The sequence below is a fragment of the Sparus aurata genome, chromosome 16 (assembly GCF_900880675.1).
Source record: "Sparus aurata chromosome 16, fSpaAur1.1, whole genome shotgun sequence".
NCBI classification, from domain to species: domain Eukaryota; kingdom Metazoa; phylum Chordata; class Actinopteri; order Spariformes; family Sparidae; genus Sparus; species Sparus aurata.
Window position 1 is genome coordinate 20,260,453 of NC_044202.1, and position 14,500 is coordinate 20,274,952.

The following is a 14,500-nucleotide window of genomic DNA, read 5'->3' on the forward strand; positions in this document are numbered from 1 at the left end:
GTAGTGAAACAAAGACAACCCATCCCAACGCTGCACTAGCCAAGAGCTAAGTACTTGTAAGACAGTTTTAAACCCAGTAGTGTTAATTTTTGGCAAACTAGAAAAATTCACACTGGAAGATAACCAAGAGCGAGACCAGACTCTGGAGTACTGTCAGCAGACTGTTATATCCAATATGTAGTGTGCATTGGGATATAACTTGGCTTTACATCAAATCTTAGCTTCAAGCTAAAAAAAAAAAAATCTTAAGAGTGTGCAATGTGAGCAAGGCGTAGGGTCAGCCAAGTATCACATTTCTCATCAGGGTTCTCAAACTGAGACTGAAAACCTAGTTTGAAGGATGTGTGGCCAATAAAGCAGCATGAAAAGCAGACCAAATACAAATTATATTTTAAATCAGGACATAGTGAGACGACAGACATAAAAAGAAAAATATATCAGGGATGGTTCCTACCTGTCCAGGGATTCAGCCACAAGGGGTGTGAGCACCACATTGATAGCTCCCTTCACCTCCACGATGGCAGTGGTCCTGGTCTGAGCCAATGGCTGCTCCAGAGTCCAGTCATCTGTTGTTGTGTCTTCATCTGTGTTCTCCATGGCTCGCTTATCCAGTGGGGTGTATGGTGTACTGAGAAGGAACAAAGAGATATTCTCTGATCATATGTTTAATATTCATGACACAAAACACATCTAGTAGATAGGTTGCTACTTGAAAGGACAGTGTGAAGCAAAACATCATTCGGGTGCTGCTGAGAATACTGAGCTATATAAAAGCTAAAAAAGGAAACGCACTTTCTTGAGTTCTCAGTAGGGCTGTGCAATATGACGACACATTATTTGTGATGATAAATGTCTGTTGTTTCTATATTGTGCTCTATCATTTATTTTGCTGTGTTGCAAATCATACTGGCCATATTCTACTTAATTTCAGACAATGCATGAAGGCAACACAGACAAACACAGAGGAGAGTTAACATGGACCAGTATGAAAACATTCTGAACAAGGACTGTGAAAACGAGAAGCCAAAACAAACATGAAGGATAGCTTGTACTTAAAAGATAGAGGCTACTTATGTCATATGGACGTGATTTGGGTATGAAGATCCTTAAAAGAGACCAGAGAAACCACCCATATTCATCAAATTCAACAAAAATTTGAATATGTGAAATGACCTATAGTGGGATATGAGATTTTATTCATATCGCAAAGCCCTGTTCAAATGATAATTGTAAACTACACTGCTCTTGTTAATTTATAGGGTAAGAGGGAGAAAGAGAAAGCAAAGTGGCTTAAATACCTGTTGTTCTCTCCCATCAGCTGAACTCCTCGGTCCAGTAAAGAGCTGGCTGAGAGGCCCTGCTTTATCACCTGTAACATAAAAGAAAACGTTATAAATACAAATTGGTGTACAAGGGTGTATTAGGAATGAATATATAACATTTGACCATTTCAAGAGTCAATACCTCTTCAAAATTGTTAAGATAAACTAAAGTGTCACATGGTAAGGGAGCCAATAACCTCCCTACATTCAAAGACTGTTATTTAAAAAGACCTTAAAGCTGGGGACAGAGAGCTGGTCAAATGAGGCAGAGCTCTCCTCGCTCGTGGGTGTGTCCAAATCCAGGGGGCGGTGCAGAGAGGACTTGGAGGTCCTCTTATTGGTGGGCTGTTTAACAGACCAATTTGAGACCTGACAGAGAAGTAAAGAATGTTTCAATTGGACAAAAACTGATTACAGTAAACATTTGCAGACCAGGCTACACCTCAGGTGGCGTCAATTTTTTTTTTTTACCATTGAATGACTCACAACTTTACCTGGTATTGGGCTAGGTAGCTCTGGTAGCAGGCCATGACGTGGGGCTGGCGGGTCACAGGGCCGGGTTCAGCTGTCTTCTCCACTTCCACTGAGCTCTCCTCCTCCATGGCGAGCGCTGAGACGAAGGAGGCCTGGGATGTGTGGCTGGGCAGGGGATGGGGAGGCAGCGGGGGCAGTGTCGGGAGCAGGGGGCGTGGCTCAGTGATCAGCTCCCCGTTCAGAACATAGGTGAGAGGACCCTCGACACTGTGGTAGATGGAGCTCCGACTGGGATAAAACAAAGTATTTACACATCAGTATAAAGAGTCGAGCGGAAGTTTTGACCAAAAACAAAACCAGCTACTAGCAAACTGCCGATATACCTCCATGAAGAAGAAGAAGAAAATGACGTGAAAAATTTCAGAATTTTTTCCTGTCATCTAGTCATAGCAATACATCCCCAGAATACTAGGGCAGAAGCAGAGGGCAGATGCAGATTCTTCTTCTTACTTATTCAGAGAAGATGTTTCCATCTCCCATTAAGCCCATAATCTGTTTTTAGGTGAAGGCAAAAATCAAAGTTCTTACTCGAACTTTACCATTTCCATCAAGCTTTTATAATAAGATACTTCAAAATGCAACGTGTTGATAGAAATATGGCTGTCATCATTAACCACCTGTTAAACAGGATGCCAGCCAGGCACCTCTTTCCTGCATAGACTTTACTATTTTTGAATTCAGCCTTATGTTTCAGAATCAAAATTAGTATTCCTCTATTGTCCCACAAAAATGGAGAAATTTGTTTGCCACAGCAGCTAAAGGACAGACTATTCCAAAAAACAATAACGATATATAAACAAAATAATTAAAAAGGTAAGAAATAGAATAGACTTGTATATACATATAAACATGATATTGTACAAAATAAAGTTGTCTAAGTCTAAAATTGAACAGCAGTGAATTAACAGCAGTCCACTAGCTTGTGCCATTTGAAACCTTACGTTAGACAGAGAAGATTATTTGTGTTTGTGTGGAGGCTGTATCAATCAAAAGGAGTGCTGCAATAAATGCAAGAAGTTTTTGGGGTAATAGAAAAAGGTGGCCGCAGAAAAATTAATCAGAATTTCAAAGTAACATCGCTAAAAGGGATCTGAGATATTTGAGACACTTGATGAAAAATCAAATCTCTGTATTCATCACAGTCTTAAAATGTAAATCAAAAAACGAAAATCCTTCAGAGTGGCCCCTTTAACATTAATAAAAAGGGTAACACTTCAGGCAATGTGGCAAGGTCAGAACTCACTTGATGGGTCATTAATTCATCCGCTCTTACAGATGAGAAATGAGAGACTCTTTGAAGTTACTGGGAGCTGTGAGCTGTCTAGACTCAACCATCATCCTAATCCCGTTCTTAACCTTGTACTTGATCTAACTACGCACCCAGTCTCCTCTCTAATTTTCAAACTCTAACTTTGAGAACTTTTCTGTGTTCCAATGAGGCTGAGCAGAATATTTCATGCCCCATTTTTCAAAAGCACATCATCATCTAAGCTGACCTGTAGTTCTCCATGTGATACGGGGGCTGCTGTGGCTGCTGCATCTGCTGCCTCCTCTTCTTTTTTCGGCCTGGGTACGTTCCTGGACCCTCATCTGCACTGCTGATTGGCTCAAATTCCTCAGCAGCTGAAAAGTAGGCCTCGCTGTCCGCCACGGACATGCTGGAGTCTGCAGAGCGGTACTGATGAAAGGTGTTGGAGTCGGCTGAAGGCGTGAAGGGAAATGAGCCGTAGCTTCTGCGCTGACGTGGCGAATCCAGGACGTTCTCATCGCTGCGGGAGACCTCGCTGCTGAACTGGACACCACCGGACAGGACTGGTGGAGGCTTATCGGCAAAGACAGCAGCTGACAGGCTCTTTGTGCTGCCCAGTCGACCTGATTGCACAGACGACTGCCGTTTAAGAGGGGAACAGAGGGGTGAGCGCACTGAAGAGCGGTCCTGGGAGCTATTGGGTGATACTGGTGAGAGCTCCGGGACTTCTCCTTGGGTACTGCATGGAAGGAAGAAAAAATAGGTAAATACACCCAGGATGAAGATGCTGCCTGTGCTCGCTTAAGTGATTTCTACATGCTGTAACCTCTTATATTTGTGTATTTGTATTCTTTTCTCACAAATTCTGATGTTAAAAATGGATGTCAGAGTTTTAAGTCATCATTCTGGATGTTACTCACTCAGCAGGGCTTTTGCCATTCATGGGGAACATGCGTTCCTCTGTGCTTGGCGAAGGAGTGTCCCTCTCTCCAGCTAGGAGGGGCAAAGCAGCGCTAGAGGAACTATTTTCCTCAGAGGAGGAGGCGGAGCTGTGTGACCGTTGGGGCACCTGGAGACTGAGGTGTTGCTGAGCTCGCCTTTCAGGCAGCTCAGGGGGCAGGCACGGTGAGTGTGTGTCTGTCTTCAGTCCTATGACTCTCCCTAAGAAAACATATTTGTTTTAGAAAATGGTAATCCAACATTTTTTTTTCCTGTATCAGTAGGCTGTATTTAGTACTTTGCATCCCATGCATACATTTGTATTTCATGGCGAGCTGGTCACATGTTGTTTAAGGACCACTGCATAGGCAGATAAGATACTGAGAAAAAGCTCAATATATTATCATAGAATAAAATGAATTCTCATTTAATGAACTCATTTTAAAGAAGCATTCTTACTACCAGGGGTCATTGTATGGGAAAAGAAGCTGCTTGCAGACGTATTTTGAAAAAATTTTAACATTTTAACCATTATTAATCTTGCTTGGGTTCCACGTAAAAAAAGAAGAAAAAAAAAAGAATGAGACCATAAGCAACTCGGGGGAATATCAGGAAATTGATATAAAACCTTTGCAAATGCATACCATCCACTTTGGGTGTTTCCTTGGTAATAATCCACTCCCCGGGCTGCAGCAGAGACTGGCCATAAGACATGTTTGAATCTGTGCTAGAAGAAGAGAATGCAGACGAGGAGGAGGGTGTCAGCTCTTCCAGCTTGAAGAAGTCCAGGCCCATGTTGGTACCTCCGAAGAACCTGCAGCCTCCAAGGCAGCCACAGCGGTTCCTGCTGCGCTTGTTGCGGATGCCAGCCTCTTCAGGCCACAGGAACCAGAGTCTGAGGAGACGAGGAAAAGACAATGAAAGAAGAAAAATCTTTATTTTGTCAGTTATATTGTACATGCAACATGCAAACACACCTGAAATTTGTCCTCTGCATTTAACCCATCACTAGCTGCACATTGTAAGTATACACACACACACACACACACACACACACACACACACACACACACACACACACACACACACACACACACACACACACACACAGCAAGCTAGGAGCAGTGGGCTGCCATGTCAGCGCCCAGGGAGCACATGGGGGGTTTGGTGCCTTGCTCAAGGGCACCTCGGCGGCAACCCAGGAGGTGAACTGGCACCTCTTCAGCTACCAGTCCACTTTCCATATTGTGGTCTGTAGCTGGACTTGAACCGAAGTGAACTGAAGTCTCTACCGACTAAGCTACTGCCGCCCCCAAAGCGAATGATGTAGCAAAAAAAACAAAATTTAGGGTAGCTAGATTCACTGAAAGACACTTTATGGTTGCCGTGTCTGTGAGAATTAATATTTCAGACATATCAGGAACTTGTATAACTGTCTAAATGTCACACTGGTCTTCCTTTCTTAATAACAGATCACATTTAAAGTCTCCTTCTTTGGTCTACTAAGGTTTTGTCTTGGCATACCCTCCTAGAAGCGTGAATGTACGCACATATCTTACCTTTTCTCAGATACACCCACACACACTACCATTAGTTTAAGTAATAAGAAAGATCATGTCCTATTACGAGTGAGACAAGAACATCTGTACTAAAATAGTTCCCTGGAGACCTTTAATGAGGTCTTAAATCATTTTATTGAATCTGTTATCACAGCAGTTGGATAATTTACCAGCTGATTATAACTCATCATGGGCAAGATCATTGTATATAGAAAAATCTCACCCCAGTAAGTTTAAAAGGATATACTTAACATTACGTGCCTAACTATACCAGTGACTCATCATACAGAGGTGTGATACAGACAGTGAGTCATTTCCACTTTTTTAGAAAACTGTTTTGTGGTTTAGCTACAACAAATTAAATAGGTGAAAGAAGTAGCCAATGACATCATCACTAACTACTAGAACTGTCACAATGCTGGAATCATACTTTAGGGTGGCTGAGGCACAAAAAGAGATATATTTTCCTCCAACACACAGACAATGAATGTCGTGCTTGAAAAGTAAATAACACACAACAGAGTTTTCTACCTTTTGGTCTGAGCATCGTGGAGCTCCAGAAACTGCCTCTGGACCTCACATTTGGCTGGGTGGTCAGTGGCCAGGGCGATGTCTGCAGTGATGAGGTTCAAGTTGACTGAACCCGCCTCCAGCCAGACAGAGCGTCGCAGCAGAGGGGGCTGACCCATACCCAGCGGCTGACCCAGACCTTGACCCTGTCCGGATGGCTGCAGCCTGATCGCCTCGCTGTGCTGCTCGATGTACTGGCGAATGTATACGTCCTGCACCACAGCACTGATGCCCTCCCCCACCGCCTGGTTGTGCAGGTTGCAGTTGGCTACACGAATGACAGAAGTCTGGGGAGGGAGAAAAATAGATCTTTACAGATACGCACAATAAGTTACATTTTTCGAAGTGAATATCTTGAAAGCAAAACAGAATGTTTGCTGCTAATTGCCTTGATGTTAGCAGCACAGCCATGCTCCACAATGAAGAGGTCGACTCCATCCATGGCCAGTCGGGTCATGGTGTATTTCAGCTCCTCTGATGTGCGACAGTGACCTGGCAGGCAGCTCATCTGAAAGACAAATATCATTTAGTAGCAGAAACTTTTGAGTGCTTCAGGGAAACCATTCCCAATTTAGTGCGGCTAGGCTTTACATACTGCTGCATCGCCTGCAGCCGCAGCTGCTCACTCATCAGAAATTAATGAGCACTCTCAGGCAGAGTTTTAAAAAAACATTCTTGTCAGTATTTGCATACAAACAAGACATCTTGTAAAACAGATATGGTGAGGGAATGTCTCAACATCGCTTCGTACATCACAGTGTTAGGGACGTATGCCATGTATAGCTGTTGTGAGTAGATGAATAGTTTTGTGATGGAGGACATTTCAGTCTCTCCAGCAGTGAAAAAAGATTGTCTTGTCTCTCATGATTAGAGAAAGTTCACAGTGGTTTCTTTTTCTTATCTGGTGCCACTTGTACAGTTTTGACCACCACTCAAATCTAACAAAAGAAAAAAAGCATTCAGCCAAAATGATCTAATTAAGTAGCTTACGGCGGGAGATTCTGACACACACAGCTGCCAACAAGTTCAAACTGATGCTAGAAAGTCTGCAGAGAAAACCGGAGAAAAGACACTCAGACTTGTGCAGCAACTGCATGGTATACGGTGTGTCTGTACCTTGGCATCACAGATGCGACGGTCAGCGCCATGCTGGCAGATTACAGACGGCTTGGGTTGTTCTAGCTGGAACTCTCTAGACACCCCATGGAAAAGGAAAGTCTCAGCCCACTCGATTACACTGGCCACCTAATAATCACAGTCACACACGCAGGCAGATAAGTGCTTCAGAATATCAGGAAATACTAATGCACAGAATAAAGAAAAGGAGGAGAATAAGTACATTGTGGGGGTTGACAAAGCACAAAGAAAACCTTAAACCATAATACAATCAAATAAAACACTTCTGCAAGCTGTTGCAGGGATATATTGGACTGTATTATATTGAACAGGTGGTTCACACAAACAGCCTTCAGAAAACATGATTTCAAAAGCATTCCCACTTAGCTGACCTTAACATTCATATCATAATCCTAATCTAACCTTCCACATTCCAAACTGTTCATTTACTTGAACCACACACACCCACCTGTGGAACAGTGACCCTGCCAGTGAGCCCCCCGGCCTGCATGTCGATGAGCCAGGCGTACTCCAGCGTATCGCTGCCCAGGGGGAGGCCCTGAGCCGAGAACATGGCATGGGCCCTCATCTGTAGGCCAGAGAGACTCAGGTGGCCATCCCTCAACACGCTGTCTGCTGTGGGACGCTGTGGGCAAACAGGACAGTCACACACGCTTATATTTCTAATCTTACATCTCTGGGAAAACCCAATGAAACCCCTCCACATGCCATAGAGAAAGAGATTGATATCTCACTGGAAGAAAGAGATGAGGGCTACACATTCTTTGTCGGGGATAACGGAAAGATATTCACTCTGTGCAGCAAATAGGATCCGACTCATTGCTGAAGCTTAGAAATTCTGTGTGGTTACACAATATGCAGGTGCTTGTGCAAACATGGGGCTGGTGTAGAGCATGTTTTTTATTACGTAACAATGATCCGCAAGCTTTACTCTGGGTATTTTCTAAAGACAACAGTAACCAGATTAAAGAATAATTGTGTATGAAATGTTCAGCCTTTTCACGTGTGAGATATTCCACATAGTTTAAATTTGTGTTACTGTGCTGGATTACACTGTCTTGCTTACCTTTTGAAATTAAATGATGAAAGTAGGGGCCAACATGTAACATTTTTTTTGTGTTTCTGGATATCACGTTATCTTTTTCTGTCGCAATTTCCTACAGATAAAATCTAAACAAAGGCAATGACAGCACTCTATGGACCCGTAATTAGCAGTGCATCCCATCAAGTACGTATAGCTTCTGACCTGGTAGTTGTCACTGATGAAGATGTGAATGGGAGACAGGAGCAGCTGAAGCATCGTCTCCCTGTAACCCTTTTTCATCTCAAAACACAGACGCTCGAGGAAGCCGGACGGACCTTCGGGCCCCTCGCTGCTGCAGTGCTAGAGGCAGCGTGAAAAGTGAGAAAACGTGGATTTATGTATCAAGCTGTTTTCCCAAACATAAACACAATCAACTTAAGAAGCATGGCAGGCAGGTTTACATCAGAAAGTAATACAAGTATATAATAAAAAGTGAACTAATGTTAACCGGAAGCCATCCATTTTACCATTGGCAGTCGGCCGTGGACTTTGTAAAGGTTGATGTAGACTGTGATGTCCCAGGGGCGCAGGTCCAGGGGATGGATGTTGGAGGTTTCATTCTGTTCGCTGTCTTCCATTCCCAGAGGAGACCAGCCGAGGCCTGAGGAGGTGGAGGTGGACAACACGGGGCTGGACACAATCTCCTCAAAGTCTGTGTACATGTCGTCCTCACCAAAATAGTTTTCCTGTGCCAGCAGAGGACAGGACGGTTAGTCAAATGAGCTGTGTAGACTTCTAACTGACAAGATTACATACATACTTTTCTGGTGGTCTCATTATCATCCAAAGCATAGAACTTTATTACGAACTAACTGGAGCATTTCCGTACCTTGATGGAGATCAGTGCTCGGAGCAAAGGCCCGTAGAGGATAATTTGAGAATCAGGGGACATTTCCATCTCCACGTGAAGTCTGTCTGGGGGGAGCTCTGAGGGGTCAGTGGGCATGCGGTTGTGGGCAGCCGAAGCAGATGTGGCTGTATAGCGCGGTAGGGCATTGGCGTGTTCTGGGGGACGCAGAGCTGACAGCATGGATTCCTCCATCTCAGACACTTCAGACACAAATTGCAGGCAAGTTAGGAAACACAATAGCTTTTTAAGATATAGGTAAATGGTTGTCTCTCTTGGCTGGCTGGAACTGACACCGAAGAGGCGAGCTTACACGACTGTTTCAGCTGCTCATCAGCCTTCTGGGGATAGATGGGGTGCCAGGTGTAGTCAATGATGAGCAAGAAGTTGGGCACACTCCAGCAATCCACCCAGCCGGCTCTGATGTGAGGAAGAAAAACATGTAGGCTCAGCACACAGTCATAATGCAGTTTATCATCATTTCTAGTGAATTTTCCAGTCCATTGACGGCTTTACGAACTGAGGATCAACAGTAAAAGTGAAGAGACAGCAAATGGATCGCGCACGATTTCTCTGCCACACAGGGTGCACTGTTTCAGACAGAATTTGACCATAACCTCCCAGGGGGTTAGTGGGTCTATCGCAGTGCTTCACCAACATAGTCTGGCTCTGGTCTATACATTACAAATCATGTGATGTTAAGTTATTACGTTCAGAGTGCACAATGAATGTGCTACCCAACTAGCAAGCAGCTCTTTGAACTCTTAGAGCGATGCTTACAATATGGAAATAGACCCTCCTCTGTAACGTTCTACAACAGGGATGCAGACTAAGATGGATGTAGAACAGTTCTACACATAAGAAAGGGTCAAAGTACAAAAAGACTGGTAAGAAATCACTAGTGGAAGCTCCCTGAAGATGAGTTTATACCTCTTATGTTTATCTCAAATAAAGGATACCGAAACATGAAAAACTTCACACAACTGGGGATGCTAAATGGAACAATGTCGGATCGAAGTAGTTCTGATAAACAGGCTATTACACTTCCTTTAAAGACAGAAGACACATACAGAAACCTACACAAACATACTATTGAAAAAGCAAAGCATGAAAATTGAAGGTGAGTCGCACATTTACTGGAAATTACCACCTACTACCTTGGCAACATTTCTTTTCTACCGAAGCATTGATGTGAATCAGTGTTACAACGATGAATCATCCTACTCTTTGCTCTCACCCACAACCAGACAGAAAGAATTCAACTCACTCTGCATGGGTGATGTTTCTCCAGCGGGACTTGACCGGTTTGGAAGGGGGAGCTCCTTGGTTCTCGCCCGGCATGAACATATCTGGGGGCAGCTTTATGTTCTGGTAATCTTTGGCCAGGGTGAGAAGGGGGTAGCGGCTCGGGTGGCACTCCGGCAGGGACAGTCGCATGTCTGTGTCCTCTGCCTGAGGAGGACAAGGCACATATACATATATATACCCACACATAGATACTTTAATACTTTGACGCCAACTGAATTTCAAAAAACAGCTTATAACTACTATTGTGTGTAGTCATATATGTATAGGATAATTTTTCCAGACAGAAAACCTCTTTACAATCACAGTCAAAAAAAAAAGATAAACATTTATTCTAAGAACAAATCACATTCACTTACCCATTTAGGTATGACTAACCTTCAAGCTGAAGCGGGTATGGCAGGTGGTTGGAACAAACTCATTGAAAGGCAAAGTGAAGTCTATGTTGAGTGTCTCGCCGCACGCTGCCAGGTACACTATAGAAGGTCAATAATGCAACTGATTAGAGTAGAGTGGATGGTAGTATATACTGTAACAATATGTCACAACTTAATATAGCCACAGTATCCTGTCATGGACATTCCAGTGTTAAAGCAAAAAATTATCGAAAGCTTTCATGCCGGACTGGGGGTATTTTAGTTTTGCATGAATGCAAAAAATAATGCTAATTCAAAAGACATACAGTATATAACACTCGGTCTATTTGTTAAACTGCAAACTGCAAAGCTTTATCACCCAATTACTAATTATGAAGGATTTCATTCATGTTTTTTCTACATGGCAATTTCTAAATATAGCTTCACCCTTTACAGCAGATTTTATTTCTTTTAGCTGTGTCACTTACACCATACTTCATCTTCTTCTCTTTATAGCTCCAGTTTGTCTTTTGTTATTGTATTGTATTGCATTGTTTTGTATTTCTGTTAATTAGCCAGACAAAACTTGCTTTCCAAAATGCAGAGGAAAGCTGTATAACTGTTTTCGTATTCAACTGGCATAAAAAATATCAAAGGATAGAAAATCAATGGGTAAAAATGTCTTTGTTTTCTCTTTTCATCCGCCTGACTCTATTAATTTGGTGAGTGTATAGTGTTTTGCATCTGAACTAAGAGCACGTTTTACTCACCATTCTCTTGCTGCTTGGTGGAACAGTCAATCCAGTTGTGCTGGTTTGCTGCCCAGATCATCTCAAATTGGTGGAAAAGGATCTTAAACTTCCAGGAATAGGGCACGAAAGAGTAGATATCTGGGGCACTGTCACTCGCCCAGTCCTGGATCAAATCTAAAAGGAAAGAAAAGTCGGTGACTGATTGAAAAAATTTGATTTTACATGCGTTTCATTATTGACATGCTAAACGCTAAATGCTAATGCTAATGAACTAATTTGCTAATTATTGTGCACAGGTTCTACTCTCTTCAGTTCTGACAATATATTAAAGGACTCACCTGTGAAGAAGTTTTTCTGGGCGTAGATGAAGTGGTAGGTGGCCTTGTACACCTCAATCTCACACTGCCATGACTGAGGCATGTTCCACACCCGAGGATAGCTGGCTATGACATGAAACTGAAACCATAAAACACCATTTCACTACTCGCAGAATTGATTTTCCCCTCTGTTTCTTTTAAGTGGATGGAGTGATTTTTTTTTTTACTTTTCTGTCTGAAGAGTCAACTGAGAAGCTTCTCATACAATTGCCTGCTACTTACAGCCAGCATCTCTGCCTCCAGAAGAGTTCTGTACTGCATGCTGCTAGTGGTGTCCACATGAAGCAGCTGGCCTTTGATGGTAGGAGAGTAGCCTGAGGGCAGAGGAGAGAAAAGCAGGGCTATAAAATCTCAGGACTCAAGGCTGGAGTCAAGTTTTTTTTCTTTTAAGCAATATATTTATTGAATTTTCCTTGTTTCAGTTTCATGAAGACGTTTCACCTCTCATCCAACAACCATTCATACCTGGGCTCACCTAGCCCTAACAACCACCAAAGAAAGTCAAATCTTATTGTTGGCGTGCTTCCAACCTGAATTCTGTATTGTGATACCTATGTGGTTGCAGAGTGTGAATGGATGTATTCATGTATTGTTTGTGGGCTAATGTGCTGTGAAAATGTACATAAAGGAACTTAGGTAAGGAGTTCATCCTGAAGTGGGTTAGTAAAGTCTCTGTTTTGATCTTAGGTTGACTTACGAAACACAGCAGTGGTTGAAGTGTATAAGAAGTGTATGTGTAACATGAGATGGAGGTGGAGATGATTGAAATAGTGTTTCGAAAGAGATCATACGTATTCTTGTGACTGTTACAAAATGAATGTATTATTCCTAATTATTATAAAAGCTGAGGAAAGACTACCTCTCCTCAGTCAACATCTATGCTCCACCGGTGTGTGACTCTTGCTTGGAAGCAATAAAGAATGTCTAGAAGAAATATAGTGTCGGAGCTTGGTGATTTACCAATTCTCATCATTAGACAAGTGACTGATTTACAGCTGCCGCGCCAATGGAACATAAATATGTTAAACAAATAAAAATCTAAATTCACAAGGACCAGTGGGACAGCTGGTCTTTGAAACACACACTCACCGTTCTCTCCTACAGTCATGGGGATGTTCACTTCCAGGTAAGAGCCTGCACCTACATTCACATGGATGGCATTGGTTTCCTAGTAACAAGAATAAAGACAGAGCATGGAGGGAGATAGATAGCAAAAAGAAAATCATTATTAACAGAAGCTGCTGTACTGCCTTAAAAAATTACAGAAAGTCACTACTTGGAACAAATGTTCAAAAAAATTTTCAAAAGAGGTAATAAACAGTAATTAACAGTCCCTCCCTGACTGAAGCCATTTTACACTTTTAATCATCATCCATTCATGTTGATATTTAGCATGCACTTCACACTCTTAGCTTTGTGTGAATCCCTTTGCTGAAGGAGGACAAAAATTTGAAAAAGCATAAAACATGAACCAATAGCTTAAAACTGCAGTCTCTAACAATTTTTGTTATATTTGCTAAAATTGTCATCATGATCCGACAGTAGAATAAGATACAGGTCAGCTGTGTAAAAATCCACTGTCTGTGGCTCCACCCAGGAGACGTAATTTGATTTGCAAGAATCCAATGCTCCCGAATCAACACAACCAATCAGAGCCAAGGGGAGCGTCTGAGAAGTGTCAATCAGTCATGTGCATATGCTGCTGGCAGCCAGCATCCCTCACGCAGCGCTTACTGAGCAGTGCCCCTCCCCCGCGTGGGCGCAGTACCTTCTCTCACCTGGTCAGATACATTCAAGCTCAAGCCCAAACTGTAAACGATGGCGGAGAACAGACAACAACAAAGCCGAAAAATGCCCCACTGTGGCCCACGTTAAAAAAGAGAAGAAATAAGAAGACTGACGAAGAAAAGCAGTGTAAAAACAAAGAATTGGACCGTGCCAGAGAGAAAACAAGAATAAATATTGAAGCGTCATTTCAGAGATGGAGGGTGCTGCAGGATTTGTAAGGACTCATGAGCTAGGCAAAGTTGGCTGCTTTTCTGCTGAACAAGTAAGGACCCCAGCTTGATACATGTTTCATTCTATGTTTTAACCACAAGGCTATGGTGGCAGCAGTTACAGTAATACTGGCAATAACGCATCTCGCTGTACAATGTTGCAGTCAAGGTAGTAGCTTGCTGGTAAACCTAGCTTGTTAGCTTGTATGTTAACTCCGGTGTTTAGCTTTGTCTTTATGGCTACTGGTTAGCAAAAGTGTCTTTCAAGTGACCGGCCAGTTATAATGTTTATGTTCAGTACGCTCTGAAGTGGTTGAAGTGGTTTAGAGAAATAACGTTACTCATGTTTCAGAAAGGCAGCATGCAGTTGCACCGGGTAATGATTACCTGGTAATTCCGTCTACCGCAATGTGAATAATATCATTTGTAACTGGGGTTACTACAGTGACTTGCCATCAGGCACTTGTAATTT

The 14,500-nt window shown here is 42.7% G+C and overlaps 1 protein-coding gene across 10 annotated transcripts in view; it reads right to left on the reverse strand.

Moving 5' to 3' along the window:
* The window catches only part of kiaa1109 (KIAA1109 ortholog), a 76,428-nt gene that overhangs the window by 47,485 nt on the left and 14,443 nt on the right, over positions 1–14,500 (reverse strand). For all 10 annotated transcript variants that reach the window (XM_030443533.1, XM_030443542.1, XM_030443535.1 and 7 more), the window contains exons 12-32: positions 13,121–13,199; positions 12,254–12,345; positions 11,993–12,110; positions 11,673–11,828; positions 10,925–11,022; positions 10,509–10,693; positions 9,555–9,661; positions 9,224–9,444; positions 8,862–9,080; positions 8,557–8,694; positions 7,759–7,935; positions 7,290–7,418; positions 6,562–6,681; positions 6,135–6,460; positions 4,689–4,939; positions 4,026–4,266; positions 3,353–3,844; positions 1,817–2,084; positions 1,554–1,691; positions 1,299–1,369; positions 455–628 (exon numbers count right to left, since the gene is read on the reverse strand). In XM_030443533.1, coding sequence (XP_030299393.1) covers positions 455–628; positions 1,299–1,369; positions 1,554–1,691; positions 1,817–2,084; positions 3,353–3,844; positions 4,026–4,266; positions 4,689–4,939; positions 6,135–6,460; positions 6,562–6,681; positions 7,290–7,418; positions 7,759–7,935; positions 8,557–8,694; positions 8,862–9,080; positions 9,224–9,444; positions 9,555–9,661; positions 10,509–10,693; positions 10,925–11,022; positions 11,673–11,828; positions 11,993–12,110; positions 12,254–12,345; positions 13,121–13,199 — 3,800 coding nt within the window. The remainder of the gene's footprint in view (positions 1–454; positions 629–1,298; positions 1,370–1,553; positions 1,692–1,816; positions 2,085–3,352; positions 3,845–4,025; positions 4,267–4,688; positions 4,940–6,134; positions 6,461–6,561; positions 6,682–7,289; positions 7,419–7,758; positions 7,936–8,556; positions 8,695–8,861; positions 9,081–9,223; positions 9,445–9,554; positions 9,662–10,508; positions 10,694–10,924; positions 11,023–11,672; positions 11,829–11,992; positions 12,111–12,253; positions 12,346–13,120; positions 13,200–14,500) is intronic.